The 26338-nt window shown below is 36.0% G+C and overlaps 1 protein-coding gene across 2 annotated transcripts in view; it reads left to right on the top strand.

Moving 5' to 3' along the window:
• Positions 1–11665, top strand: part of ZNF148 (zinc finger protein 148) — a 109396-nt gene extending 97731 nt beyond the window's left edge. For both annotated transcript variants that reach the window (XM_033130720.1, XM_033130729.1), the window contains exons 8-9: positions 9084–9202; positions 9518–11665. In XM_033130720.1, the coding sequence (XP_032986611.1) occupies positions 9084–9202; positions 9518–11116 (1718 nt within the window). In that variant the 3' untranslated portion in view covers positions 11117–11665. The remainder of the gene's footprint in view (positions 1–9083; positions 9203–9517) is intronic.
• The last annotated feature ends 14673 nt before the right edge of the window (positions 11666–26338 follow it).

Here is a 26338-nt window from a genome sequence, read left to right as displayed (position 1 = left end):
ACTATTCTGAGTAAAAAGAAAAGGAGTGGGTAGAGTGAGGATGAGGAGATGAGACTGGAAGGCTTGATTTTAGTGTTATATTGTCAAGCCTTGTTGCCAAGCTAAATTTATCCTGTAAACATTATAAAATACCAGACCATTTAACTCCCATGTTAGAAGAATATTTTTGTTTTGTGAAGAAAACTGGAAATTTGGCAAATGTGTTCCTTTTTTTTAACTATTTATAACTAATATTAAAAATTATAATTTATTCAGATAATTGCAAATTTGTTAGTCAAGTTTACTTTTAGGTATGAAAATGTTTTTAAACAAATGAAACAACATTGTTAAGCTTCAAGGAATGTACTCTTACATCAGTTTTGACCAGTAGGCAAAACTTGGAAACCACTGGGTATTACATTGAAACAAAGTTATACTTTCTGGACTTTATATCTTCTTCATTTTTGAACAGTATAAGATGCACTAATTTTCAGAAAAAGAGCTGGAAGAAGACTCCCCAAATTTAACTTAACACATAGAACTTCCTATTTTTTTTTTAAAGTTACTCTTAACAGCAGTTTTTCATTTTTGATATTTCGGGTTATTTTAATCATTTTCATACTTTGGAAAACATGATCAGTCTAAGAACAAGTAAGTTTCTCTACTCTTTCATTTGTTAGTTTGCCTTCCTTTAATATGGGTTTTTTTCTGGGCCCCCAACCCCCAAAATTATTTTACATTCTACAAAAGATGAAGCAGTAAGTCAGTTGAGTCTAGATCTAATGCTTTGTTTTACAAATCTTTTGACACACTCTTTAGGAAAAATATCCAGTTACTCAAACACTGAAGACCTTCAGGATTCTCCAGTATTTGAAGCTGCCATTTTGACAGCTACTACGAGGTGTGATCAAACAATACAGTGAATGTTTAAATTTTTTTAAAAAAGTATTACAGTAAAAGACACATTGCTATTAGTCCGCCTCAAAATACTCCCCCTCGCTTTGAACACACTTATGCTACTGTTCTTACCACTTTCTGAAACAGTTCTGGAAGTCCTCTTTCGTATCTTCATCCTCCATCACGGACAACACCCTGTGTCACATATCGCGTCTGGTATGGCAATTTCTGTCAAAAACATTATGGTATGTCCTCATCCACCTTACTGAATCTGGCACCGTGTGACTTCTGGCTCCTCGCCAAAGTCAAAATGATTCAGGACATGGAGGCAACCACGACAGCGCAACTGAAGACACGAAAGAGGACTTTCAGAACTGCTTCAGAAAGTGGCAAGAACAGTGGGATAAGTGTGTTCAAAGCAAAGGGGAGTATTTTGAGGGGGATTAATGGCAATGTGTCTTTTACTGTAATGCATTTTTTAAATTTAAACATTCACCATATTTGATCACACCTCAGAACCCAGTTAAATGGATGACCAATAGTCCATATCTTTCATATCTTGAATTCATTAAGTTTTCAGATGTCTGGATTGGCTAACAGCAAAATGTTTTATATGTTGATAAATTTTTTAATTCAACTGACTTTTAATGACACTTAAACTCAGAATTCATGTATTTTATTTGAGCCTTTTGGCAGAAGAATGGCAGACAAAATGTACTGTCTGATTTGGACACGGTGATGATGAGGAAATACGATTTAGAATGCTTAAGATAATCTAAATTTCCTTATCAAGGTCATTCATTCTTATTTTTCTGGATACTTTTAAGATGTTCAGGTGTTATCTCTGAAGAGTTTTTTATTTTTTCAAAAATACTTAAATGTTATTTTCAACCCACATTTGAATTTTATGAAAGTGTCTTGACATTCTTTGAAAGCAGACACAATATTAGCAGCTTCTGTGTGTTTTGTAACTTGTTTTGCTCTTCTGTAGATCTTTTGGAGAAAGTCTAACTTGATGATACTGTTAAGAAGGAAATGTAGGTCATAGGATTGACATCCTAATGTAATAATACTAGGTAGGTAGTTCTCTATCCAGCTTCAACTCCCATGCAGCTTTTAAGCTTTTTGCATTGTTGGTCATTGATGCAAGTCCTTTTACTCTATTTCCTCTCTGTGTTGTCTCCTCTTCACGCTGTGTAAAAGAGCTGGAAGACAAATTAACCAAAAGATTATTGATTTTTTTCCCCATATAGTTTTATTCCTCTGTAAATTCTTTAAAAGTGCTTAATTGATTCTTCTTTACTTTGATTATATATATTTTGATTTTGACTTCTCTAAGGGTGCTGAAAGAATGACTGTTGAGCAAGAACTTTCAATATTTTCATTTTTAATTATTCCGCAAATATATTCAGTCAACTCTTAATTACGTTGGGGAATTGACCAGATTGTAGATTATTTAAAATTAAAAAAAATAAAACGAATACCAACACAGAGAGCAACATATTTATTGCTGTTGTTTGAAACCAGTAGTATTCTGCATAGGCCTGTTGTACTTATATAATGGAGAAATTCTCTTTATCCTTAAAAATCACTTAGATAGGTTCTTGCCCACTTCATCCACCTTTTAGTTCTTAGGATAGAGGCGAGCAACGTTGAGTCTGATCACCTATAACTCTAGAGTCTTGAAAATTTTATCCTTACAGAAAGATCTACCTGTTTTTAAAACATTGTATTTTTTTTAATATGAGTGTTGTGGGGGAAATGGACAATGGACTAATTGGAACCTGGAACTGAAAGGTATAACTTTAAAATGTTAGAATTCAGTGACAAATGCCAGGGTTTCCCTTATGCAAAAGCCATGAACGTTAATAATAGGGACTGGGCAGGATGCATTTGAGAGACTGTTATTAAGGAGCTGAGATGCTAAGCAGGGGTGGGAAAGAGAATGATTATTCCAAGGAGGTGCAGGGACTACCTGCCAAAAACATTTGTTTGATGCTCTGCTTAATCACTGAGACGTCGAGATAATTATTCAGGAGGAGAATTTGCTCAGTGGCTAGCCAGTATTATTTAGCTTTTTATGATAGTAAAAAGAGAAAGATTCAACTAAGAAATAGAAAATGCTAACAGACTATTTGAGCAGAATAATAACATCTTTGGTCAATTCTTCCCTTGTAGTTTGTGTAATATTTTGTATTTCCAAGATGTTACATTTGCATTGTTTTTACATTTTGGATGACAGTTCTTGAGTGGTAAATATGTTCCTGATACTGTGTATAAATGCAAAGTTTGCATTTAATCTTTACTGTGCTGAATTGAGAGTTGAAGCTACTACTTCTGTAACAGTATGGATTTATTTGCTGGGCAGTGTTTGGGTTTTAGATTCATTAACGAGCTATTAATATTTTTTTCCACTGCAGGAATATAACTTCTGGAACTAATCCCAATTTTTTTTTTGTCCCTCATTGAAACAATTGCTTTCATAATGAGATTTCTTAGGAATGCCACTGCCATATCCTGATGAGGGCCTGTATTTATTAACAAGACCTAAGACTAGAAATTGAATGAACTGTATAGAAAGACGTTTCAAAGGAAGAATAAATATAGATGAAAATTAATAATTTAGTTAGAAGGAAGTAAAGGAGTGAAGTTAATAAAGGTTAATGGTTTTTAAGCTTTTATTGTGGTACGCTGGTTTTCAAATGAAATCCTACATGGAACAACATCAACAGTCAATTAAAAAACAAGGCAAATGATTCCAAGTGTTTTCCTTGGCTTTTGATGAGTTGACAGATGTTATTAATACTACTCAGTTGTTACTTATTCAAGAAGACAATGCCAAGTTTGAAGTGACTGAAGAATTAGCCTCTGTGGAACAACTATAGGCAAGAATATTTTCATAATGGAATTTTACACTTTAAATGGTTGAATTGCGTGGTATATGAATTAAAGTTCAATAAAGGTTTTTTTCCCATAAAAAGGAATACATGATAAGACATTTCAATATAATATGAAGTATCTTCTGCTAAAATGTGTTACAACTGATGGAGAAATATGTGTGGAACAGAGCATAGTTTAGTAGGACTAATTTACAAAGCTTGAGAAAATATAAAGAAAGCATTTAAAGCATATGGCTATTTATTGTATTACATGAATAATACTTTGTGGAAAACATTTGAATGTATTGTGTGTCACTGAACCAGTAGTGTCAGCAGTAAACTTCATTTGCTGTAGTGGATTTAACTATCACTGGTTCCATGAATTTTTGTCTGAAATGGACGCTGTATATCCTCACTTATCCAGCAGTTTAATAGAATTGGTAGTTTTATTGAGAGTTTTTGAGTGTAGAGCCATGGTTAAATTTTTTTCTGACTGAGAAAGAACTACTCTCAGCCACTATTATTGAACACTGAAGAAGAGCTGTGGAAATTAGCTTTTGCTGAAGACTTGACAAGACTTCTTAATAAAGTCAACCTAATATTACAAAGGGAAAACGGTGCTTGAAGTGAAACTTGTACCTTGGTAAAGTCATTTTGACAGCTAATGTTGAATCACAAAATGCTGCTTTATACACTTCCCATGTTGTTTCAAGTTAAAACAAGAACAAAATCTCCATTCCCACACAGATATGGGGTAGATATATTTTCTAAACTCAAACTACACTTTGATCAGTTTTTTGACCTTGATGCAAGTCCATATTTGAAAATCCATTAAACTGTAACTACCTAATCTTCATTTGAAATAATTAATCTGTAGTGTAATGGTATGCTAAAAGGCAAATATCAGGAGAAGAATCTAGTAGAATTCTTTTAGAAATGCTTTCCAAACGATGAATAATAATTAAATTTTGTTTTTATGGATTAATATCACTATCTCTCTTTGTGACAAGACAATTTCAAAAATAGACTACGTAAAATCTCGTGCAGATAAGTTTTAGCAGATCATAGGGAACATTAACTTTAAATCCCAATTTGGTAAAATGGTATCTCCTTCCATAAAAAATTCCAGTTTTCTCATTGGTACATAAGTATGATGAAAAATTTTATTCTGTTATTATATTTTGAATTTCATGAATTAATTTTTGGGAATTTTTCTCTCTCTTGTTATATGAGTATGTATACAAAAGCCTTGATTTTACCTCTTTGCCCACAAAGCTTAATATATTTACTATTTGGCCATTTACCAAAAAAGTTTGCCCACCCCTGTCATAGTCGATTTTTTGAATGCCCTACTCATTTCTTAGACCTCTGTTTTGTTGATGATCTTGTTTTTTGTTCTACCTCTCTCTTCATCATACCTTAGACTGGTGGTTACCAAACTTCAGTCTCTTCGTGATTTAAATGTCTCATTTTCCAAACACTACCACCTATTATTCCTGCACATGCCTTCTAGTACTTAGGTTTCAACAACCTTTTGTGTCTATGAAAACCTATAATCCAGCGATTCTACCTCCTTTTCACTATCCCTTGTTTTCCTCATTTTTCATCACTTTTGTTCAACTTCCATTGAAGTTCAGTTATCATTTATCATAATCACTCTCTTGCTTGCACACATACCCCTTGCTCTCATACGTGATACTCTTGGCTAAGTTACAACTTTAAGAACTTTGACTTATCTGTGGAATAAAACAGAAAGTAATGTTGACTTAGGGTCACTAAACTTTAAGTGGTCCCTTAATGGCTACTGGAAACCATTCATTTCTAGTCCATTCAGTCTCCATGTTTCAGCTCATGGGCCAGCTCCACCTGCTGCCTGTTACTGTAAGTAAAATTTTATTGGAACATAGCCATATGTAATTCCTTTGTGTGATGTCTATGGCTATTTTCTCCCTACAATAGCAGAGTTGAGTAATTGTGACAGATTGTATGGCAATCAAAGTCTAAAATATTTACCGTCTGATCTTTTATAGAAAACACTTGCTATCGTTTCTCCCAATTTTGTATTTTCTCCTTTCCATAAACCTCCAACATTTCCTCTTACCATCTCACTTTTAGCTGATTGCCTGCTTCCTGTTTCACTGAGAAAATTGAAATAATCAAAAAAGAATTTCAATAAATTCCTAGTACCATATCTATTCATCCATGTGTTGTAAAGTTTTGATCTTTTGGAGGAATATGGGATAATAGTGATTTGTTTTATTTTGCAAAATAGCTGAGAATTTTCGCTCAGGATGTTTTATATAGATACACATATTAGTTTAAATTTTAGTATTTTTAACTTAAGGGAAATACGTTTTGTTGACTTCAAACTTTTTTTCATTATTTTAAATTAAGGCATAATTTAGATACAGTAAGCTTTACCAGTTTAGTGTGTACAGAATGTATACAATGTATACTCATATACACTATGTATACAAACCTAAAGTCCTAATAACTAAAACATTTTGGTTCTGGCTTATGAATATTCAAACCAATGGAATAGAACAGAAGGTCTAGAAATAGATGAATGGAACTTACTAGAGTCTGATTATAATAAAGAAATGATAAAAAATGTGATCAAGAAAAGCTGAATTGCTTATAAAATGGTATTAGGAAAACTGGATACTCATCTGGAAAGACGTTTTATTCGTACCTCACATTCTACCTTAGGATGAACTCCAAATATATTAGATTTAATGTAAAAGATGAAACTGTAAATGTGTCATTGAAAATATGGGCAGATTGGAATGGTAAACTCCTTTTTAAATAACACTCAAAATCTGATATCCGTAAAAGATTGATAAACTCAGCTACTTAAAAGTTAAAAACCCTGGTAGCCAAACAACACCCCCACTGTGAAAAAGGCCAGGACAAAATTCTGGGACTCATACCAGCAAATGACTAGTCTCCTTATAGACCTTTTTTTTTAAAAAAAAATAATTTTGTTTATCTTTCCATTACAGTTGACATACAATGTTTATTTTAGGTGTACGACATAGTGATTAGAGATTTATATAACTTGCGAAGTGATCACCCCTGTAAGTCTAGTACCTGTCTGACACCGTACATAATTATTACAGTATTATTGACTATATTCCCTATGCTGTACTTTATATCCCCATGATTGTTTTTGTAACTGGCAATTTGTACATCTTAATCACTTCCCGTTTTTGTCCTTCTGCCCCCAACTCCTCTTCCATCTGGACACCATCAAAATGTTGTCTATCTTTGTTGGTTTTATTTGTTCATTTATTTTGTTTTTTAAATTCCACATATAAGTGAACTCATATGGTATTTGTCTTTGTCTTTGACTTATTTCACTTAGCATCAAACCCTATAGGTCCATCCATGTTGTCGTAAATGGTAAGATTTCATTCTTTTTTATTGCTGAGTAATATTCTATTATATATATGTACCATATCTTCTTTATCCATTTGTCTATCGATGGACACTTAAGTTGCTTCCATATCTTGGCTATTGTAAATAATGCTGCAATGAATATAGAGATGCATATGTCTTCAAATTAATCTTTTGGGTATTGTTGGATAAATACCCAGAAGTGGGATTGCTGGGTCCTTTTTTGTCTCGTTACAGCCTTTGTTTTAAATCCATTTTGTCTGATACAAGTATTGTTATCCCAGCTTTTTTTTTCATTTCCATTTGCATGAAATATCTTTTTCCATCACTTTACATTCAGTCTATGTGTGTCTTTCAGTCTGCAGTGAGTGTCTCGTAGGCAGCATATGTATGGGTCTGGTTTTCTTATCCATTGAGCCACCCTATGTCTTTTGATTGGAGCATTTAATCTATTTACATTTAAAATAATTATTGATAGGAAGTGTAGTTATTGTCATTTTATTAATCATATTTTTTATTGTATTTTTTTCTTTAAGAAGTCCCTTTAACATTTCTTGTAATACTGGTTTAGTGGTGATAGAATCCTTTAGCTTTTTCTTGTCTGGGAAGCTCTTTATCTGTCCTATATTAAATGATTGCTTTGCTAGGTAGAGTAATCTTAGTTGTAGGTCCTTGCTTTTCATCACTTTGAATATTTCCTGCCAATCCCATCTGAAGAAGATAAAGATAACTTTCCCTTGGGAGAATAGGGAAAAGTATCTCAGAGGATATGGGATTGGATCTTGAAGGAAATGTAGTACTTGAACATAGGTGGGCATTCCTAGCTGAAGGAGCAGTGTGAATCAGTAAAAACATGGAAAAACGCAAGAGGGGTAGGTATTTTGATTTGGTTGGAGGACAAGGTTAAGGAAAGATCGAGTGGGATATAAAATTGCAGAGGTAAAGCAGAACTGGGCATAGTTTCGTTAGTTGTCTCTTTATCATGCATGTATCTTGTTTTTCCAATTATGTATTAAACTGTTTGAAGACAAGTAGTATGTCTTTTAATTTAACCTCCTGTGGCAGAATTATGGGTAGAGATGTATTTAGTAAAATCTAGTTGAATGTATGAAAGGTAGAAACAGTAGTTTCCCAAACAAGCATTTCCCAAACTGTTTTAGATCTCCATAGTAATGGTTCCTTATCGCTAAGAGGTCTTTATGAGATTAAAGAAAAAAAAAATAAAAACCTACAAAAAGGGGGTTGGGAGTTGTGTGTCCGATTAACAGTGCTTAGTTTTATTCATTCCCAAAAGGACACAAGAAATGTTGGTTTGAAGTGAGAAAAATAAAATCAGTATAAACAAACCTTTTGAAACTTAGTCTCTAATTAGAGCTCTTTTTATGTTTTAATAAATTAAATTTTAAAGAATATTTTCCTAGGATTCAAATTTCATTTAACTCCTACAAATAATTTTTAAAAGAAATGAAGAATTAAAAAGGTTTTACTCAAGAATTGTGTTGGACTATATATGGGTAACATTTCTCTCTTCAAAAATCTTTTTAAAATGCTATTTTGCATGACTGAAAGTAAGATTAGAAACATCAGCTACTCTACTGAAACAATGTTCATATTGCTGTAAATTCCTGGCACTATGGGTCTCCATGGAAAGAGTATGTCACGTACACATATCCTTGAAAGGCAGGGAAATTGAGTATGCCTGCTGTCAGCCTTTTCTTTTCAATTGCATATGCCAATCTCTCTTATTTTTATAAAGCAAAATATTCTTGAAAAATTAAATTGGAAGATATCTTTAGCATGGAGAGACTTTGTCATTTAAAAAGAGCAAATATGTCAACTCTCAAAAGCCATTTATTTAGAGATTGTTGTGGTAAAGTAATTCATTATTTTACAATATTTGTTTTGTTTTAAACTTTCTATATCATGTACTAGGTGAAAAACCATTTCGCTGTGATGAATGTGGCATGAGATTCATACAAAAATATCATATGGAAAGGCATAAGAGAACTCATAGTGGAGAAAAACCTTACCAGTGTGAATACTGTTTACAGGTAAGAGGTGGTTTGAAATTCTTTTTTGCAATCCAGTTTTTTGAGCTATGAACACTTGAAAATTTTTCTATCCTGAATTAAATTATAAAGTAATTCTAATAAATTAGAAACTTACTATTGGAACTATTTGAAGATTTCCCACCTGTTGTTTAGATTTATAATAATTGGCTCAGCAAATTAGTTTGGAATTGCTTATATTGTTATATTTATCTTTGTATTAATTGCTTTTTTCTTCTCTTTTCTTTTTTCTTTTCTTGATTGATCAAAAATACAAACTAAAACAAAAAATTCACTACCAAACTCTGAATTCGACAGTATTTTTCCAGAACAGATCGTGTATTGAAACATAAACGTATGTGCCATGAAAATCATGACAAAAAACTGAACAGATGTGCCATCAAAGGTGGCCTTCTGACATCCGAGGAAGATTCTGGCTTTTCTACATCACCAAAAGATAACTCACTGCCAAAAAAGAAAAGGCAGAAAACAGAGAAAAAATCATCTGGAATGGACAAAGAGAGTGCTTTGGACAAATCTGACCTGAAGAAAGATAAAAATGATTACTTGCCTCTTTATTCTTCAAGTACTAAAGTAAAAGACGAGTATATGGTAGCAGAGTATGCTGTTGAAATGCCACATTCTTCGGTCGGGGGATCGCATTTAGAAGATGCATCAGGAGAAATCCATCCACCTAAGCTGGTTCTCAAAAAAATTAACAGTAAGAGAAGTCTGAAACAGCCACTGGAGCAAAATCAAACAATTTCACCTTTATCCACATATGAAGAGAGCAAAGTTTCGAAGTACGCTTTTGAACTTGTGGATAAACAAGCTTTACTGGACTCAGAAGGCAATGCTGACATCGATCAGGTTGATAATTTGCAAGAGGGGCCCAGTAAACCTGTGCATAGCAGTACTAATTATGATGACGCCATGCAGTTTTTGAAGAAGAAGCGGTATCTTCAAGCAGCAAGTAACAACAGCAGAGAGTATGCACTGAATGTGGGTACAATAGCCTCTCAGCCTTCTGTGACACAGGCAGCTGTGGCAAGTGTCATTGATGAAAGTACCACCGCGTCCATATTAGATTCACAGGCACTGAATGTGGAAATTAAGAGTAATCATGACAAAAATGTTATTCCAGATGAGGTACTGCAGACTCTGTTGGATCATTATTCCCATAAAGCTAATGGACAGCATGAAATATCATTCAGTGTTGCAGACACAGAGGTGACTTCTAGCATATCAATAAATTCTTCAGAAGTACCCGAGGTCACCCAGTCGGAGAATGTTGGATCCAGCTCCCAAGCATCCTCATCAGATAAAGCCAACATGTTGCAGGAATACTCAAAGTTTCTGCAGCAGGCTTTGGACAGAACTAGCCAAAATGATGCCTATTTGAATAGCCCGAGCCTTAACTTTGTGACTGATAACCAGACCCTTCCAAATCAGCCGGCATTCTCGTCCATAGACAAGCAAGTCTATGCAGCCATGCCCATCAATAGCTTTCGATCAGGAATGAATTCTCCACTAAGAACAACTCCAGATAAGTCCCACTTTGGACTAATAGTTGGTGATTCACAGCACTCATTTCCCTTTTCAGGTGATGAGACAAACCATGCTTCTGCCACATCAACCCAGGACTTTTTGGATCAAGTGACTTCTCAGAAGAAAGCTGAGGCTCAGCCTGTCCACCAAGCTTACCAAATGAGCTCCTTTGAACAGCCCTTCCGTGCTCCTTACCATGGATCAAGAGCTGGAATAGCTACTCAGTTTAGCACTGCCAATGGACAGGTGAACCTTCGGGGACCAGGGACAAGTGCTGAATTTCCAGAATTTCCCTTGGTGAATGTAAATGATAACAGAGCTGGGATGACATCCTCACCTGATGCCACAACTGGCCAGACTTTTGGCTAAAAAAAAATGTGTAAATAATACTGGCACTTTAAAACAGATTAATCAAGAGTGGGGTTACTCTGTGTAAAATGGAGTGCTGTACAGATTTAAGAGCAATGCGATTTAACAAGCTGATACGAATAGCAAGATAATCCAATAACTGCATTTTGTTTGGTTAGCATTCTTTGAACTGCCTTACATGTTGTCACCTTTATAGAAGCAATGCATTACTTGTTTTAGATCAGAAACTTGCTATTCCACCTACACGTTTAAAAGGAAAAAAAAGACTTTCGCACAATTGTTTCCTAACTGATAACATTGTACATTCTTAGGAGATTAGTAATTGTGTGAAATTTACTCATACTGTTTAAGTTTTTCAGCATAGTCATTGCACTTCAGCAGGGAATCTGACTATACTTTACAGAGTGAACTTAAAAGTTTAAATGTCAAGAGATTATGGCTTAAATAAATTAGTGTGTCCTATAAGGGAAAAAGAAACCACCTTTTAAAAAGAATGATATGCCATATACCCTTGATTTTCATTATATTGACATGTTTTTTTTTTTTTTTTTTTGAGAAAGTAATAAAAATCTGATAGTCTAAGACTCCACTATTTAAAAGCCTAATTACTTTTTAAATATGCATACTTTCAAAACTTTTACCAAAACACGTAACTGTTGAAGCATTCACTTCTCTATGGAAGTATGCATATTGGTGTCAGTTTCTTTGTACAGTTGTACCTAGATATTTTTTATGATTTTTCATGTGCAGGTATCAAGATTTTGAAGTTTTAGTAAGATGATATTCTGTAGATTACATTCCCAAGAACATAATGCTTACACAAAATGTATATTCCACGTTTTAAAGCTTAATTGTATTTTACTTTACATATACACTTCAGTTAACATAGAGCACTTAGAATCTATTTGGTATTTTTGATTTCTCAAAGTACAAAAAAAATTTAGATTTTTAGGTTGATATGGTTGTGTCATAATCATCTCATAATTGACAATTTTAATTTTTGGCAATAAATGGAAATTGGGTATCTTTGGAACTGTAAAACCTGGTTTAATCCTTTTCTTTCTAGAATATTGGTAGATTGGATAATTAAACAGTATCCAGAGAAACTAAAGAAATGGGCATTTTAATTGCTTATTTTATCCTGAGTTACTTTTAATGAACACTGCTCATTACAATTTTATAAACCAAAAGTGTTTACTAATTCTAGTAACTATAATTTCCTTTTCAGCTAGATGAGTGATCGGAAACTTTTTGTTGCATTTCAAAATCTAAATAAACGACAGAATTTATCCTTATAACATGAATGTTTTTTTTTTAATACTTTGTCTTAAAATAATACAGCATGGTACAATAAATAGTGCTTTTATATATATATATATATGTATGTGTGTATATATATATATATATATATACACACACACACACACACTTTTCTGAAGAATGATGGTTTGAGTTACACATTGGACAGTTTAATTTTTGGAAAATAACATTAGTTTTACTGATTTTATTATCCTATTTGTTCCACCTGTTTTGTTTTATTTTAAATTTCTGCCATCTTTGACACAATGCACATAGTGATATAGCACCAGTGATAATCTAATACCCTTGAAAAGTGAAACTTTATTGTTAATTTACACTTTAACTTTTATATTGGCCCTATAGATCTGTAATCTTCGTTTCAGTATAGAATGTCATACATTTAAATTATTTTTTTCTTTTATTTAATGTTATCCCAAGACTCTTCTCATAAAGAAGGAATTAAGATATATCCACCGTTAACATCCTTTACATTTATTTTGAACATATTGGTGTTTTAATGATAAGGAATATAAATTATCTTTAACGTGGTTTTCTCTACACTTTGGTTATTAAGCTTTGCTTGAAATATTCATTTTTCCATTTGACAGCTTTGCTGCCAAATTTTTCAAGAATTTTAGACTTCTTTGAAGTAGATATTTAAGTTCTGCCATTATTGACTCTTAAGAATGGTGTGTGACTTGTTGCACATCACGATTGCCAGAAGGCTTCATTCAGGTGAGATGTTAAAAATGGAACTGTGCTCTCCCTAGGTAGCCGTTTGTATTTTTCTCATACTACTATTTGATGATAGTAGGACTTATTTCCTGAGTTGATTTTTTTTTTTTTTTGAGCCTGATCCAAAGTTTTGTTCTATTGAGAACTTGATGTAGTACTTGGTACAGTATAAAGTTTTTATTTGTTTTAACATCACTTGCACAGTGTTTAGAATGTGACTCTACTGCTGAGCAGTTAGGGTAAGCCAAGGAAGGAAGGCCTTTGAACACAGTAGTTATGCAAGCAGAATTTCAGGTGTTGCATTCCTGTCTTCAACACGTTTATTTAAATCTGTATAATGGCAGACATTTCTACCACATTATAAGCATTTTTTAGATAAGTGATACTTTGGCATAACTTATTGACCTACCATTTAAGTATCATTCTCTAACTGTGAAATTCTAAATGCCTACCAGAGTTACCTTGTATTATTGTCATATAATAAACATCTCAATATTTTGGGTTTCCCAATTTGGTTTAGAAAGTTACTTAATTTCTGTATGTGCATTAGTAGAGAAAGCAAGCAAGTAGCGTTCTGTGCTGCTTCAGATCAGACTATTGAGGATATGAGATATCCTTTTGCAATTTGTGTTTCTTATACTTTCAGTGAGCAAATTGTTCTATTAAAACATGCTTTTACACCCTTAAACTTTTGGTCAATGTGAATGAGGTATGCTTTTTCACTTAGGACCTACTCTCGTGTTTGAAGATTGGAAACAAATCACGTTACCGTGTTTCCCAGAAAATAAGACCTAGCCGGACCATCAACTCTAATGTGTCTTTTGGAGCGAACATTAATATAAGACCCGGTCTTACAGTATATTATATAAGATTCAGTCTTACATTATAGTAAAATAAGACCGGGTCTTATATTAATGTTTGCCCCAAAAGATGCATTAGGGCTGATGGTCCGGCTAGGTCTTATTTTCGGGGAAACACGGTAGATGAGGTAGCATCTCTTGAGCAGCTTCTAAAAAGCTTTTTTTTAATTTTATTTTAACTTATTGCACACATATTTTGTTTGGTTCAGAATATTTGAGTGACTTGTAAATTTTTTGGATCTACTTGCAAATCTTCTACTTGATGCCATAGGAATCCATCCTTTTAGCTCTGGCTGAGGGCTGTCAGCGGCCGGGTAATTTTCTCTTTTTGAGAGGCAAAAGAGGCTTTGTGCTCAGGGTAGGCTTTCATTTCCACAGGTGAGAGAATCTTGCAAAGTGCCAGCTAGGTTAGATCTTTTGTCACTCCTTTCATTTTATTAATTTGGGTTTTCAAAGGGCTGTTAAAAAAAAAAAAAAAAAGCCGGGAAACTTTAAAAGTAGGCATTATTGTAGTACTACATTTCTTAGACTTAGAACATTTTAAACTAGAACTCGTTTTTTCACAGTGTATTTACTTGAAGAAGCACTATTATAATCAATGAGAAGCTTTTTGTCTCTGCAATTTAATTTAAACCTTTTCCGTTTCAAATTACTTTATTTCAGGGAAATAATTTTCCAGTTGTTTTTGCTGTATTCTGCAAATAAAAACCGTATGTTTCCTTTATTCACTTAAATTTCAGTAGGAAACAAACTAAAGCAGACAAACATTTCTTGTTGTGTTTGTTGCTTTCTTTAATCCAATGGATAAAAAAGTAAAACCCTGTAAACATTATTTTATTTTTTTATGCAATACCATGCTGTAAATATGGTTCATCAAATAAGGATGTACCTATGATTGAATCTTTAATTCTGCACAGTTAGAGTTTATATATAAACGTGTCTTGACAATCAAGGACTTTTATGTGAGTCTTCCTTTATGATGTTTATTAATGTTATGCATTCCATTTGTTTTGAAGTGAGTACCAATGTGCTAATTTGTATTGTCTGAAAGTATGTAATGTTTTTACAGCTTGTTTTTAAGAATCTGTAAATATGTACAAACAAATCACAGTACTGCTTTATGTTAGAAGGCATATGATGTTGTACTGTATGTAAGCAATAATACATAGCAGTGCTAACTTTACAAGTAGCATCAGGAAAGTTCTAAAAACATTTCAGTTATTAATTATCCTTATTTCATTTAATAATGATTATCTTTAATCAGTTTTTGTAAGCAAATTCCATTGTTCCTCCTTTTGGAACGTAACACTGTTTACACAGCATCATTGAAGTTGCAGGGGAGACAGGCTAAATCTGACTTCATCTGTACTCACTCACTAAGCATTGAATGGCCTTACCACTCTTCTGCAAGATGGAGGAAGACCGCAAAACTTAGTGCCCATCACACTGAAGGAAGGGGTTTGGGGTTTTTTTTCCCTGCTTCTGTACTGCTACCTAACTTTGTGGTTTGCTTTGGATTTTAATATTTGTTTCTGTTTTCGATTCAAGCCCGTAAGTTTTGAGGTGACTTCAGCTCCATTGTGAAATAGTTCTCTTCATATTTCATATCTACATTTCAATAGTTGTAAACTTTCTACTTTGATTTTTAGATTCTTATTTTTCAAGCTTGATTTCTCAGCTGATCAGCTGAATTTATTCAACTTCAATACAAAGAAAGATAAACCTATTGTAGTTTGAATTGAGTAGATATTATACTGTACAGAACAGCTAACTATTTGAACACACACATCACTGCTTTAGAAATAAAACCGCCAATTTTTAAATGTATATGACCTACATTTTATAGGATCAATGTTTTTAAATGCTAGTCATTTATATAAATGTGCTTTGAAGGATTTGCTAGTTCACTTCTGTCACTTTTTAGTACACTGGTATCTTTTATATGTAATGTATGCTTTTTATTATTGTAGCAGAGCATTTCAGTAGAAAGAATTTTGCAACAATATGGGGGAAATTTTTCATTGTTGGATTTGAATTATACTGGATTTTATCTGTGTAGTCTTGTCTTTATTTTAACGCTGTCTGGAAGGGAACTTGGTATCCAAATAAAGCAGGTAACCTCATTTTACTTCAAGGGCATACTGTGTAGTGCTGAATTTAATCTGGAAATCTAATGATTTTGAAGAGAAACAAGTTTATAAAAATTGTACAGCAGAAATTAAATGTGTGATGGAAATCCTGATGGTGGAGCACGTTGAATTTTCTGACATATAGTGTTATTTTCTTGGGATCCCCTATGACTTCTTTGTATTTCAACTAATAAAGAAAAAAACCCTGTCATTGAAACTGGTAGGAAAATAGGATATTCTGATTATACAGTATTACTTTTCCTATCCCATTTTCTAACCCTTTCTCAATCACTGTAAATTTTTATTTTCTATTTCCTATTGATAATTAAACATGTACATAATATAGACACTGTTGTATAGAACTGAATGAATTGAGTTGCTATGCTTGAATGGGAAACTAAGTGGAAATATTATGGATACTGAGAATTAATAAAATGCCAGAACAAATTTACAGGAAAAAGGGAGGTATCGTGTGTCCTGGGAAGGTCACAGCAAATGTTTCTTTAACCTTTTGTGAAATAAATGAGAAAGACAACTACAAATTTAGTATCTGATACAAGTGGGTCTTTCGTTCCCACCTCCCCCCAAATATATGAGCACTATATTTCAAAATCTACTCAGGTGAAAATTGCTTTGCAATGAGACTTACCACATTGAAATTTTCACTTAATAAAAAAGATATTTGTGATATTTTTAAATACAAACTTTCATATCAGTAAGCAGCCTGACAATTGAGATTCAGTAAGTCAATATATTTTCGAATATATTTTACCTTCCAAATAGAATTGTTTTTAAACAGTTGGGAGGACTTTTTGGTTTAAATGCATTTTTTTATTGTCAAAAAAATAAAGTCTTGCTTGACCCCATACTATGCCATGAATGAATTGCTGAGCCTTTATAATACAATGAAAGCTTTTTTCATGAATAATCGTGGAACATGGGAAAGTTCTTTAAACTGACCTATTCATTACGAGATTTAATGAGTTTCACAGCTTCTGGCATTACTGTCATGTAGTTAACCTTGCCATTTAGAGTTTATACCATTTTATGTATTGTGATGCTAAAAGAAATTGTTTTGTTTTATTTTTCATTGAATTATTACACTAATTTATATTTGCAAATTCTGCATTTTAAATGTGGACACTGGCTGTTTGAAAAATAAAAAAAAATACAGAATACAATTTTATGAATAATTTCCTAGCTGAATTTTTCACAGTATTCTGAACCAAATAACTAATGGTAAGCATTTAAAAACAGTGGTACGTAGATCAATACTAACAAGAGAAAAGGATGTCCATGGAATTAACAATTTGTTACACAAAATTGGGTAACAATTTTGTACAACAAAGGGCAGGGCCTTTACTGTAGCTTTGTGTAGAATGTTACTAGGCAGTGAGAAAATGCAGGAGTCAAATGTTACTGTCCAGTATTTTAGACTGGAAATATGTGTAATGTAGAGCTAAGAATATATGTGATTTTTTTTTTCCTTTACAGATAAGATTCCATTAACCTAGCGTGGATTTTTTTTTCCCCCATTAGTGAAGGTCGTTTCGTTTACATCCATTTACTACCTTGCCATTCCCATCTTGTGACCAGTGGGACTGTTTTGGGACATTGTAAAAAAGCTCTGCAGTTACAAGTGCAGTCTTGGTCCTTGGGACAAATATAAACTAATTGGCCTTTGCAGAGATTAATCCTAGGACCCTGGCTTTACTAGCATGGTGCTTTAGCCAACTATACATAATACCACTGATGTCTGTTAGTCCATTTCCTAGATCCCAGTTTTTTTTGGGTGATTAAGAATAGCAGGGAGGGGTCAGGAGATACTCTACATGGAACTTCTCCCGCCTTCTGAAGGTTGCAAGAAAAAAGTTGAAGTCACTTGAATTCATGTGTTGTTACTGAGTTATTTGACAAAAGTATGAAGATTTTGATGGTTATATGTTTGGATAGAATGTTTAATTTTTTTTCAGAATTCTGGCTTTTCTCCCCCCAACCCCCCACCCTTTCGTGAACCTGAGAAGGTGTTAGAATAAATTATATCCACTTGATGGGCAAAGAATCAATGGAGTGGAAAAGTTTAAGTGATCTAAAGGTAAAATTTGGGTCTCATAATTTTTTTTTTTTTGTCATTTTCAAATGCCCTTCAAAGGATGTTTATAGTAAAACATTTTACACACACGCTCATGCAGAGGTATGTGCATATGTGTAAGGGCTGGGATGTAAAATGTGGTACGGTAAATGAGAATGACATTTTCAAAGTTATTTTCAAGCTGCTAGGAAAACTGAAGCTTAGAAATGGACTTAAATTGTAAAATAGAGAACATTTGAGCCTTTGCATATTTACCTATTTATACAGATGAACCTTTAAAATTGTAACTTTCTTAATTTTCATTAGCTTCTCCCATTCTGAACAAGATTCTGAAACTATGATGCCTGTGTCAAGGTGGTGAAGGGGGCCAAAGAAATGGATTACCTGCGATAAGTAATTGTGTTTTCTGTTGATTTGAATCCTTACTTGCTCGGACATAGTATTTATTCAGCATTTATCACCTCCTTAGTAACAGGTGTGGTGCTAGATGCAAATGATAGATGGTTGAGGCTAAAAACATCTTTATTTGAACATCTAAAAGGGGTTTATAATGATGTCAATTGCAGGATGCAGTGCTGTATTTCAGATTAGTTATTAAAGCAAATATTGAGTGTTAAGATGTGTTGGGTGCTGTGCTGAGTAATTTATCTCATTCCTCAACAGTTGGGTAAGTAGTAGTCCTTATTTTAGGATAGTTTTCTAGACATTTTAATAAATTGGTTCCAGAAGACAGAAGTACAGACCAATACAGTGGAAATAGAGAACATTATTTAAAAGTATCCCCTGATTAAAATACCACACTGAGGAATAAGATTCAGACCTGGACTGCGGAATGTGGAAATGTAGGCTTTGTTCAGAAGGAGCTGACTTACTACAGGAGTGGGAGATTAACCTGAGGAGATTCACAAAACTGAGGGTAAAAATACTCTAGAAGATCACCTGTACCTCATGGGGGGTTCCATGGGTATTGGAAGATGCTCTTCTGGAAGTGGGAGAACTAACTGAACCAGTGTTAGTCATTCTAGTACTGTCTTCATGGGAGGGTACTAATGTGATTTTAAATCTGTTGGAAGTCACACTACTAGTCAGTATTCCCAGACTACAGTTATGTTTATGATACTCTTCATGTCAGATAACTTCCATCTGCCCCTTACCTGAGAATTCTCTTTTCCTTGACCATTTCCTTCAAGGTGTTTTTTGGCCACTGAAACTTTCCTTTAAACCTCCAATATGATCGTTTTCCTTTGTTTCTTTATGGGAACTTCAGCACTAATCATACAACTTTTGTCAGTGGTAATAAGAGGGTGAAAACTAGTTGCTAAAGCACAAAATTAAATGGCAGAAAGGGTACAATGAGTAAAATGCATTCAGAACAACTTGGGACTTCACAGGAGACGTTGGGCTGAGAACAGTTGTCCCATGTGGTTTGCTGAGTTGGCCCTCGTTATTTGACAGCAGATGATGCCACTCAAAGGATAACCAGTATTGCAGGGGACAGCTTTAAATGAGCTGTTAGTGATCTCGTTGAGAATAGTGAGCAGGGGTGTAGTTTGGTGATATTCTGCAGGTTGTATAGGTTGGTCTGAGCAGTGAAGTGAGCAATGGACTTAGACTCCAGAGACTTTTATGTTATGCCTCTACCTTGATCCCTCTGTGTAACATTGTTCATGCCACTTGGCTCTTCCGGAGCCTCAGTTTTTCCATCTATAAGATGGGAATAAAAATATCTTGCTGTGGCTCTCAAATCATTTGAGATAATGTGTAAATATAAATCACTACGCTTTTCATAGTTCAGATTTTAGAAGTGTCACAAAGGCAAGATAGAGCAGGTAGACAAGTGCTGGAAGCCTCACTTTATGTAAAGCAGAGCGTGTAATTCCTGACTTGCTGACAATACCATCTTTCAAAAGATTGAAGAAGTTATGAGAGGGTTTGTCTGCCTGGATTTAATTGACCAAGGAGTAACTTAAGTGGGAGTGACAGGAATTTTTTAAATTTATGATTCCATTATCAGAGACCCTAGTAGGGATTGAACATGCCAGAGAACGCTGTACACTGCAGTGAATGGGGGGGAAAAAGTCATTTGACTTGTCAGAAAAAAAAAGAAACACCATCCCACAAGAGTAAGAATGGATTGAATTTCTCAATCCCAAGCTATTGGTTAGTCATGAACAGGACCTGGCTGCCCGTGAGGCAGAAGCTTCACCGGGCAGGAGATTCCATGTCTGCCAGGACCAGGGGCCCCTCACTCCCCTTTTACATTTACTTTTTTTTTCACCATTTCTCTCCATTCTTTGATCTCTCCTTTGTTTTCTACCTCCTAAATTACTGTGGTCTGTGCCTTAGCAGGTTTACTTCAAATGGAAACAACTGACTGACCATATGTGGTGCTCAGCCTCTTGTGCAAGTTAAGTTTATCTTAAACGTTTTTTAGTATTCAGGAAAATTCAAAACTGATTGTTCATTCGGAAAAGGTTGGGGGACTCCTGGAATAGTTTGTAAGTTTGAGGGCATTTTGTTCACAGCATATAGAACAGTGCTTCACATAAGCAGGAATGAATGAATGAATAAACGAACGAACGGTGTTACGGGGTAAAAGGCCTTGACAGTGAAAGTGTTAGAAATGGCACTGGAGATTTGTTGGCATTAAAATGATGCTATGGGGAGCCTGTAAGTGCTGGATTTCTGCTTTTGACCACAGACTTGTAAACAAGATTCCCTAAGGAGACACAAGGATCAATGGCTAGTGGGAAACAAGGTATCTTATTATGTACTGGACCTGTTTCCCAAACCGTGGTGTGGAAATGGGCCAGAGGATGTGGCCAGGACCATGGGCCTCTAGGGCCATTTCCTTACCATTGGTACCTTGCTACCCTGGCTGCAGAGGAGTGAGAACATTTCAACGTATGGCGAAGAATGAGTAAAGAGCAGGACGGCCAGAACTCCATCAAGGAGCAAGTGGTTCCCAACCCTTTTCCCACTCCAGTTGCATAGGAACAAAGAAAAAAGCAAAAAAAAAAACAAAACATGTTCACACGTGTGGCCTATTAATGGAAAATGAGCTTGCTCACTGCTAGATGTGGCACAATAAACGTTCTGTCATTTGATGAATCAGATTGGAAACTCATGGGGGTTAGGGCTTGTGAATATTTCTCAAATTCTTTTGAACCCTCCTTCCCGTTAACCACTACCACAGTCCAGGCCACCCTCAAGTCTTGCCTGAGCTCCTGCAAGCTTCTGCACATCATTTCTTGATGGCCTCCAATCCTTTCTCCAAACAGCCATGCAAAAACTCTTCAGAAGCTTCTCAGATGCTATTAGGTAAATACTAAGCTCCTTACCTTGACCGTGCTTGGTTGTGCATTGCCCGTAGCCCCAGCCTCCCCGACAGCGAGCCTCATCCTCTCTGCTCGTCATTACTGAAATGCTTTCAGTCTCATCCTTGGTCCTGTCCCCTTCTGCTACAAAGCCAGTTTTCTCGGTGCTGTTTACCTGTTAAACCTCCTACCCGATTTCAGCCCCAGCGTCACTTCCTCAGAAAGATTATTCTGATCTCCCTGATGAGGTCATAAACACCCTCCCCTCAGCCTCTCCCCCCACTCCCTAACTATGTCAGAGTTTTGGACCACCTTGGACATTCCCCTTCTAGCACGGATGTCTGTAGTCATCTGCTTATTACTGTGACAATCTGATTTTCTGCCCATCCAGAGCTGTCTTGGTCCCCATTGTATGTCCGTGTTGGGTACAGTGCTTGGTGATCAACAGATAACGGGTGAATATGGTTCAAAAAGAGCTTCCAAGCCCTATGAGTTACACACCAGGCTGCAAAGAGCTTGCAGGTGCTGTAGAAGAAGCACTGCTAGGGAGTTTGAGGCTCTGGATAGCAGCAGGAGGACCAGAAAATGTCGTGCGTTTCAAAATGGGAGGAAAGATGGTGGATTTTGAAAACAACAGCTGAGCTGGATTTCAATCCCCAGCAAAATTTTAGAATGCTCGTAACAACTCTGCCAGGTAGACTTGGCACGTCTTATCATTAACTCCATATTAAAAATGAAGAAACAGGCTCAGGGACTTTAAAGACCTTGGGAAGGTCGCATTGTCTAAAGGAAGAACCCGGACTCAAATTCAAAGCTAACTTCTCTCATCTAGACTCTTGGAGGTCTTCATTGGGTCTTCCATATATGATATTATTTAAGCAAATGCTGAGTGCTAATTGCACTGTTGTCACAGTGCATTGCAGTAAGACTGCCACTGTCGTGCATAAAATCAACCGGATCCTGTTCATTAGGCTTCACTTTGCATCATATGTTTTCTCATGGGCCCACCAGGTCCTGGCTCATGCCAGATGCCAGGTGGCTGATAGGAGAATGCCTTTCTCTCGTCAGGGCAAACTCCCAGAGTCAATGAATAGCTTAGATCCTGGAGGAGAAACCTGCTCAACAGGAGCTGGGGACACCTTGTCAGGTGTCAGGACAGTGACAGCCCCACCCTCTCCACTCAGCTCTACCCCGGAAGTCATTGGTCTTCCTGGGGTCCTGCCTCCGCCTCTCTGGGAACTGGTAGCTCTGAGGCTTATACCTCGGTCAGATTTGCATCTCCTGAATCTCCACCTTCCAACTCCCAGTAATACCTGACAGCCCTTCTGACAGACTTCTTTCTTGCATCTGGGGCTATAGAAACACATTTCAAAGTCCAGGAAGAAGGAAACGTTTTTCTGTTCTATTTCTTCACAAGGATTAGAGAGGCTGCATTGTGTAGAGGAGAGAGCCTTGTATTGAAACCAGCCTAGGTTCAAGTCCTGACTTCATCCCCACAGCCAGCAAACTTTTCTGAATATGTACAGAATTCCTGTGATTTTTAAAACAGGCAGACGTGCCCCAGGGAAGTGTATCACAATGACCAACTAAAAAGAGGAAATATATATATATATATATATATATATATATATATATATATATATAATACATATTATATATGTAAGATATATGTTTTGATTTTGATTGAAAAAAATATTTTGATTTTTAAAAAAATGTCACAGGGCAGCAATAACAGTGAATTCACACAATGAAATAACATAAGAATACTGTTAAAAGAAAAATTTTTTTTTTTACCTTGGTTGGATGCACTAGGTATTTGCTATCTATTGCTGAATAACCAATTACCCCCAAAACTGAGTGACTTAAAATAACAATAATTTGTTATCTTTCATGGTTTCTCTGGTCAGGAATTCACAGAGCCCAGCAAGGACAGCTTGTCTTTGCTCTGCAATGTCTGGAACCTCAGCTGGAAGAATCTAAGGCTGCGGACTGGCATCATCTGAATGCTTGTTCCACTCACATCAGGTGGTTGGTTGATGCTGGCTTGGGAACACCCCGATGTGACCTGCCCTCGTGGCCTGGGCTTCCTCACAACATGGTGGCTGAATTCAAAGGGTAAGTGGTCTGAGAGCAAGGAAGCCAGACGGATTCCCCACTGCCTATATGACCTAACCTAGGAAGTCATGCAGTGTCATCTCTTCTATTTCTACTCTTGGTCAAGGCCCGTTCAGGCTCAAAGGGAGAGAACACAGACCCCATGTCTTTTTGGAGGAATGTCAATGGTATAATGCAATAAAAGCATATGGGATGGGACATGTTAGTGCAGCCATCTTTGGAAAATGCAATGTGCCCCACATTGTTTGTCTTTTAATGTTATTGCTCCCCTTTTTTTTTTTAGATTCCAAAAGTAACACGTGCTGCTTGTAAGAAAGAAAAATTGTAATAAAAATCCAGAATCTGTACACCAAAGTAAATTTCCTCTCCCACTGTATTTACTATATTGATCCCACTCCCTGGAGATAACCACTATTAGGAGATTGATATGCATTTTTCCATAGAAACTATATACATATACACACTGCTTTTTAAAAAATAAACTACACACTTTATTCTGCAACTTAACTGTTTTTACTCCTTATTATGTGATGAACAGAGTCCCATGTTAGTATATAAAAATAATATCTAATTCTTTATAATGCTGGCTGTCATAATATGGCTATACCGTAACTTATTTAATCAGTCTTCTATTGATGGACATTTAGGTTATTACAGTTTTTAAAATCTATCAATGATACAATGAATATCCTTATACTAGGTCATGTAGGGTAGTATCTCAAAAATGGAATTGTCCTGTTCAGTGGATATGCAGGACAATATTTTTCAATACAAGAGTGTTTCTTTTAACGTTAGTATCGTTCTTGTAAGATAAATCTACACTAAGCTGGATATACTTTTTTATTTGCCGATGGACAGGTTTCTCTAGCCTCAAAATGAACAGAAACAAGCATTTGTTCTTAGGTTTAGAAGATGCTTATAAGCTTTGAAAGGAATTTCTCATTTATTTAGAAAAGGATGAGTGACAGGATATAGGTTATGAACAGAGGGGTGAATTTCCTTCTCTGATGTTTTTAGCTCAGGCTGATGTGGAATTAAATGTGAATTTTTCAAAATTCACACTGACACTTAGAGGGAGTCTTGACAGGTGATAGCAAAGAGGAAGCCAACCTGAGACAAAAAAACCAAGTGTCATGTGTGACCCCCAAAGTGAATAATAAAGATGACCCTATTGGTCATAAAATGTAATATGTGAATATATATAGTGGATTCCAATATTATGACTGTGTAATTAAGCCCACCTATCCATCCTTTGTTCACAGATGGCTAATCTGTAATTTATTATAGGGTTCCTTTCTTTTGCAGAGATGGGTTATTAAACACTTCTTTGCTGGAAATGAAGTTCACATGCACGCTACAGCATAGACGGACCTTGAGGATATCATGCTAAGTGAAATAAGCCAGATACAAAAGGACAAATATTGCCTGATTTCACTTCTTATGAAATATTTTGAAGAAATGAATTCAGAGAGACAGAATTAGATGAAAGGTCACCACGGGCTGCGGGTTAGAGGGGAAAGGGCAATTATTGCTTAGTGGTACGGAGTTTCTGTTTGGGGTGATAACAGGGTTTTGGAAATAGCAGTGATGGTTGCATAACATGGTGAATATAATTAATGCCACTGAGTTGTACACTTCAAAATGGTTAAAATGGCACATTTAATGTTATGTATATTTACACACACGCACACAACCTTCTTTGCTGGAGCAGGAGAGGTTGAGCCTCTGTCAGTGTTCCCATGGCTTTGCCTTCCCTTTTGTTTTTGAAAGAACAACCTCTATTTTTAGGGATTTTCACACAAAGGCTCATGTGGGCGTGGGAAGTACTCCCAGCTGCCCTCCTATTTCTCAGAAGCCCACATGGAAGCCTAGCAAGTTATTTAAGGTTTAGGAAATATGCCAGATTGGGCATGGAGATAATTTAATCTCTCTGTGTGTATTAATTTAGTTTTTTTCTGCTAACTGGGGCCCTGGAAATTTCATTCCCGGCCCCCAATGATGGATCTGGGTCTTGTAGAAGGTGGTGAGGATAATTTCTCCCCACAGCTCCACATGCTCGAGGGCACTTTTCTTGGCAAAAGATTCTGCTTCCTGCCTGACTGAGTGCCTCCTGGTCGGGTAGCCAGCTGCACTTGGGGACCCCTGCAGCAGAGTCTCAAGTCTCCTGTCCAAATGCTTCTGCACTTGCCCAGGAGTCTGCGGGACCAGTGGGGGAGCAGCAGGCTTTCCCACTCCCAGCCTGTCTCACTCCGGTGTGCAGAGTTAGACCGCAATTCCTTAGAATTGGTTGATGCTGGCTTGGGAACACCCCGATGTGACCTGCCCTCGTGGCCTGGGCTTCCTCAGGGAGGAGGCTGTGTCGTGTCTCCTAATCCCTCATCCCAGGCTGGGCACCTCAACTGCTTGCATTGAACTAGTTGTTGAGGGCGGTCGTGGCGGTGGCAGGTCGAGACAAATCTGAGGGCTGGCAGACCCTTTCCCCCTTACCACTCCTCTCCAGTCCCCTCCCACCCGGGTCACGAATCCGGTCCCTTTCTTCTGGTCCTGGGAGTGCTGTCTGGAAGCACGGAGCCCTTCAGGGCGGAGAAGAGGAAGGCTCTGCAGCCCCTTCCTCTCTACCAGGACTCAGACTGTCGTTTGTACAGGTGTGGCTGGGGTGCCCGAGTCAGGGAGGG

The sequence above is a fragment of the Rhinolophus ferrumequinum genome, chromosome 2, assembly GCF_004115265.2.
Source record: "Rhinolophus ferrumequinum isolate MPI-CBG mRhiFer1 chromosome 2, mRhiFer1_v1.p, whole genome shotgun sequence".
NCBI lineage: Eukaryota > Metazoa > Chordata > Mammalia > Chiroptera > Rhinolophidae > Rhinolophus > Rhinolophus ferrumequinum.
This window is presented reverse-complemented; position numbering and strand designations above follow the sequence as displayed.